The 5,751-nt window shown below is 35.1% G+C and overlaps 1 protein-coding gene across 1 annotated transcript; it reads left to right on the top strand.

Moving 5' to 3' along the window:
- The first annotated feature begins 283 nt into the window (after nt 1–283).
- Nucleotides 284–5,316, top strand: LOC117325147 (ectonucleotide pyrophosphatase/phosphodiesterase family member 5-like). Its single transcript, XM_033881125.1, has 4 exons — nt 284–392; nt 2,177–2,445; nt 2,586–3,316; nt 4,511–5,316. The coding sequence occupies exons 1-4, from the start codon at nt 379–381 to the stop codon at nt 4,850–4,852; spliced, it is 1,356 nt and encodes a 451-aa protein (XP_033737016.1). The 5' UTR covers nt 284–378; the 3' UTR covers nt 4,853–5,316.
- The last annotated feature ends 435 nt before the right edge of the window (nt 5,317–5,751 follow it).

The raw sequence follows: 5,751 nt of genomic DNA, 5'->3' as shown, positions 1-5,751 counted from the left end.
CAATCAGGAAAGGGAAAAAATCACAGTCATATGATAAAACGCGTTAGTTTCACGTAATAACACGAAGAAAATATCATTTTCTTGTACGAAAATGGTCCCAGCCGGCTTTCGTAGTTCGTAGACTGACACGTGACATCAACTGTTGTTGGGAAGGTTTAATGCTCTCGGCAACTGATCATTAACGCTAACCAACAGCCATTTAATACACTTTAAAATGTTAATTGATACAGCTTATAATTTCAAAGAATTCAATTGAATCTTAATTAACAACTAAAACGAACCCATTATACTGGCACATTCCGTTATTTACATAGTGTGCGTGTATTCTAATATTGTCACACATTTGCATCAGGAATCCACCAGATTCATAGAAGAAAAATGATACGCTCCACGTAAGTAGATCACTCTATAGATATCTAGTTTGATAACATATTGTGTTTCTATAAATATCTACTTCGAATACCATATTCCGTCTCCATTAATATCTAATTGAATAACCACATTCTGGTTTTAGAAATATCTAGTTGGATAACCGTATTCTGTCTAGTTGGATTAATATAATCTTCACTCCTTGGTGTGAGATAGGGGAATTCCAACCAGTGGGGAACGATTCTTAAGTTGACAAACACGAGGCTTGCCGAGTGATGGGCAGCTTAAGTGTATCTTACCTCGAGGGCTGAGATTCCCCTGTCTCATCTCCATGGGGATAAATTAGTAATTAAGACTAAAGAATCTTCCCATTAAGTTCAGATCCCTACTGTTTCTCTTCCATGAGGGTAAAATATTATATTATTCTCTTAACCTGGACAACGGGGATATCCACAAACAAGCTACACATGCTGGCACAGCATTTAAACTCTAAATGTTGAATGTCGTACATCGAATGTTGCACTTGCACAGCATTTAAGTTCTGACACAGCTAAATGTCTTGTATCTCTATCTAATATATAATGTCTGTTATAATATGTCTCTATATTCTCTATCTAATATATGATGTCTGTTATAATATGTCTTTATATTCTCTATTTAATATATGATGTCTGTTATACATGTAATATGTCTCTATATTCTCTATCTAATATATAATATCTGTTATAATATGTCTCTATATTCTCTATCTAATATATAATGTCTGTTATAATATGTCTTTATATTCTCTATCTAATATATAATGTCTGTTATAATATGTCTCTATATTCTCTATCTAATATATAATATCTGTTATAATATGTCTCTATATTCTCTATCTAATATATAATGTCTGTTATAATATGTCTTTATATTCTCTATCTAATATATAATGTCTGTTATAATATGTCTCTATATTCTCTATCTAATATATGATGTCTGTTATAATATGTCTTTATATTCTCTATCTAATATATAATGTCTGTTATAATATGTCTCTATATTCTCTATCTAATATATAATGTCTGTTATAATATGTCTTTATATTCTCTATCTAATATATAATGTCTTTTGTAATATGTCTCTATATTTTACGATTTGAGGAATACCATGTTCTGCTCTATACATATACAATGCATTAGATGACGTGTCGTCGTTTATCTAAAAAAATAAATGATAAAATTCCCGATAATCGTAGATGTTATACAAATCTGACTCGCGGTAATAATACATGTAACTCATTCCAAGGGAGATAAGTCGTAATAAATCAGTGGCCGAGGATTTAGAGGAGACTAATCTTGTCTGCAATGTAAGCAAACCGTGGCTGAAAAAAAATCATTGAAATCAACGTTATCTGATCTATATATCAGAAAACGGAATTAATCATGATGCAAAATTACTTAGAAAAGACATTGGAATGATTGACTAACGGTGTGTCTTATAACTGTCAAACATTGTCAGTATCACATAGAATCAAATACTGTATAAGGTAAATTGGTAATTATCTACTATGATTGGATGTTCATTAATTCCCTGCACACACGGAATTGAGTTATATGTTACAATACTCGGTGTTCCTCATTATTAAAATAAGTAATACAATGTACATTAATTGACAATCACGCCATCTAGTTCGATACTTATAGAGTCGATAACCAATGTATACTTGTGTATAATAACCATGTACATGTAGGGCGGTATTACAGGACCTGTTACTGACACCAACTTTATTATAGAAGGCGTCAGTTTTATTTTGTACTGTTGTCAGGAGTTTTAACACTATGGTCCGGACAAGCCCATGTATGTTCCTGCTGGTGTTGATAATGGTATGTTTTACTGGGGAAGTAGTTTCTGGTAAACGGAGGACATACGCCAAGCAAGTTCTCCTGGTATCGATGGATGGGTTCAGATACGACTATCCAAAGAAAGTGGCAACGCCCAACTTTGACAGAATGGAGCGTTATGGTGTGAAAGCGAAGTATATCACCAACGCCTTTCCAACAAAAACCTTTCCGTGCCACTACAGCACAATTACAGGTATACAAATTTATCTCAGTACAACAAAGTCTTGTTAATGGTATCCTATGGTTTTCTCTACAATACTTACAAATATTGTCCTTGTTTGACACAAAATCATTGAAAATTTGGTATACACATCACGTTCTTGTTCATCACAGGACTGCATGCTGAAAGTCATGGGATTGTAGGAAACACCATGTATGATCCGGAGTTTGACGAATTCTTTAGTATGCGCTCACATCAGACAAAATGGTGGGATGCCGGAGAACCCTTATGGATTACTGCCCGGAAGCAAGGTCTTACTTCCGGTACTATGTTCTGGCCCGGAAGTGAGGCGGAGATTCAAGGTTTGCGTCCGAACAGGTGGTACAAATACAACGAATCAATAACTTATGATGAACGAGTAGACATCGTCATAAACATGCTGAAGGTTGACAAGTTAAACTTTGTTACCCTTTATTTCCATCAGCCAGACTTACATGGGCACATCTACGGACCTAATTCACCCGAAGTTGTCGACAAGATCGTGGAAATGGACACACTTCTTGGAACACTTTTGCACAAGTTGGTTGTAAATGGACTCCGAGATGAAGTGAATCTAATCGTCTTGAGTGACCATGGAATGACCGAGGTAGATTATGACAACAAACTAGTTGAAATTTGGGATTTAGTGGATAAATCCCTGATCCAGCGTACAGTGGACAGCGGTCCAATCATGCACGTGGTTCCGGCTGTGGGACAGGAAGACGCTGTCCTAAGTGCTATAAATAGTCACCCCCACTTCACTGCCTACAGAAAAGCAGACATACCCGACAGATGGCACTACCAGAACAATAGAAGGATAATGCCGATCTTTGTTGTAGCTGATGAAGGATGGACTATAACATGGGTAAGTTATTTTTGATATACAAAGCAAAAGATAGCACAATTGTTTACATAAATGCATGGTCATTGAAGCAAAGAGGTTCCAGATGACAAATTTTTATTTCAATTTTCGTTTGTTGATCTGATTACCTTAACTTAAATCTCAAATGGGCACTTGAGGCGGTTTTCACAGCAGTATAAAAATTGAAATTTTCTGAAAAGTTTGGTCGTGTTTGTCCCCAAAAAAGAGAATGTTGTAAGTTTAACCATGCGTCGATGATCCTCGATATCATATGCCACAATATACTTGTAAAATCCGTTATTATGGTGAGTTATAAGTTAACAGGCACATCAACAGACACAAGCTGTTTTAAGCAATGTATAGCTAAATTGAATATATGTATAAACCTATATATATCAAACAGCATATATACGACCATTAAAAACGTTATTTAATTCTGTATTGAAGAGCATTTTGAGTAAATATGACATGAAAAGGGATCTAGCTGATACTTTTGCTCTGCAATATTACCTAACTACATCGTTATGAAAGCAGCTTTGATTAGAATTACTAAACATCGTGTATCTGCACGTAATCTTTCTATAGAAACCGGCAATATGGCCGGAACAAATATATACTTGTAACAATGTGACCAACATGAGAAGGAAGATGAATTTCTCTTCTTTTGACGTATCCTAGAAACTCAGAATACATATAGGTATCCACTGATTAAGAAAAGTCGTCATCTGTCTTCAAATATATACATATATATATATTGAATACACACTGTGTAAGATAATTACAGGATATGGAAATACATCGAGTGGAAAATAAACAGAAAAATATATAAGTAAAATATAAGTAGTTACAATGTAAACACAACCACATATGTTTGATATTGGCAATGTTGTCATGGTTTTATTTACTATCATATTGTTCTACGCGGTTTTTGTTCCATACTATTACGATGATGATGATGATGATGATGATGATGATTGTATATAAACATTTGATGATAAGTTCATCATTCGGCATACATTTATCTATCCTTAAATTCAGACTGATACTGATGCTCAATTTTCTGTTACCTATCAAATTACACCATAAGTATCGTATTTTATGTATCTATTGAAAACAAATGCGACAAAACTAGGCTTACCACAAATCTTTACTAAACCAAAAATTCCATTTACATATGATGGTTGTATATTTTTTCAGGATAGAAATTACACAAGACGTTATGACACGAAAGGTTCCCATGGATACGACAACCGACTAATAACGATGAAGTCCATATTCTATGCCATTGGTCCAAACTTTAAACCAAAGTTTTCGGCCTCACCTTTTAAGTCTGTTGATGTTTACCCGCTAGTATGTGAACTCCTAGGTATGAGGCCGTCACCAAACAATGGTTCTCTACACAACACAGCAGGCTTCCTAAAACCGTACAGGGATTACCGCGACTTCTTCACGTCGGGTGGATATAACCTTCTAGGTGTCTCTTTTATGCAGGCGACCGGCGTGAACAGATATGGTGGGCCAGTGTACGACTCATATTGATGTAAAACCCCTGGGACAGAATTGCAACGTTCATGGTTTTTATAATTCTAATCCACAGACTTTCAGGAAATTCCTCTATTTTATACAATTTCCAATCAATTGTGGAATAAAATTCGGATAAATATGAACAAAGAAATGCATTGTAACGTTATTCCACACTGTAAGCCTAATGTTAACGTGACGTCTGTCAGACGGTCTGTCAGACGGTATGTTTAACACGTCATTCATCGCTGGATACATGCCGAGTAAATCTTCAGACCTAAAGTTTTACAACGTTTTTAGCCAATGAAGATAGCTAACGGCTAACAAGCGCCAATCAAACGATTTAAGGCCCGAAGTTGTCTTGCTATCTGGGATATGGGAGACTGCACTAGCGGATTCAAATTTAATTCCTTCCTCACTTCATTAGGTAAATATGTACTAAAGTCTACAAAAATCGATCGCAATACACACAAACTATTCAATTGAGATCCTGTACTTTGTTTGTGTATGCATTGTTTGATCTTATTTAATATCATACCTTTGTCGACAATATATTCATTTTTCCCTACCCACGTCTTTGTACAAACGTGAAATGTTGACTAATTTGGTTTAGACCGGTGATGACTCTTGTAGTTTCAATTAGATTATCTACTGTCCAGTCACTAAGGTACATGTATTTGGTATGTTGTCTCGGACTGTATCTGTTTATTCTAATAAAGGTCTAATAGATGATTAATATAAAGTATGTAGATAATTTCTATCTGCAAATTATCAAACCTAATAAATAAACAGAGGTAGATTTAGTACACGACAGTGTAGGTGAGTAGAGATCCACACTTCAAGATGGTTGTGTGAGGAAACTTCAGATGTCAAGGTATCATTAGCATGACTGTTTCTAGTACTTCTACGGCTAATTA

This window comes from Pecten maximus, chromosome 4 (genome assembly GCF_902652985.1).
Source record: "Pecten maximus chromosome 4, xPecMax1.1, whole genome shotgun sequence".
NCBI classification, from domain to species: Eukaryota; Metazoa; Mollusca; class Bivalvia; order Pectinida; family Pectinidae; genus Pecten; species Pecten maximus.
This window is presented reverse-complemented; position numbering and strand designations above follow the sequence as displayed.

Excerpts from the sequence above, each read along its gene's own strand:
- LOC117325147 (XM_033881125.1), top strand. Across the intron at positions 2,446-2,585 it reads CCACTACAGCACAATTACAG|GACTGCATGCTGAAAGTCAT; the intron begins GTATACAAATTT and ends TGTTCATCACAG. Across the intron at positions 3,317-4,510 it reads AAGGATGGACTATAACATGG|GATAGAAATTACACAAGACG; the intron begins GTAAGTTATTTT and ends ATATTTTTTCAG.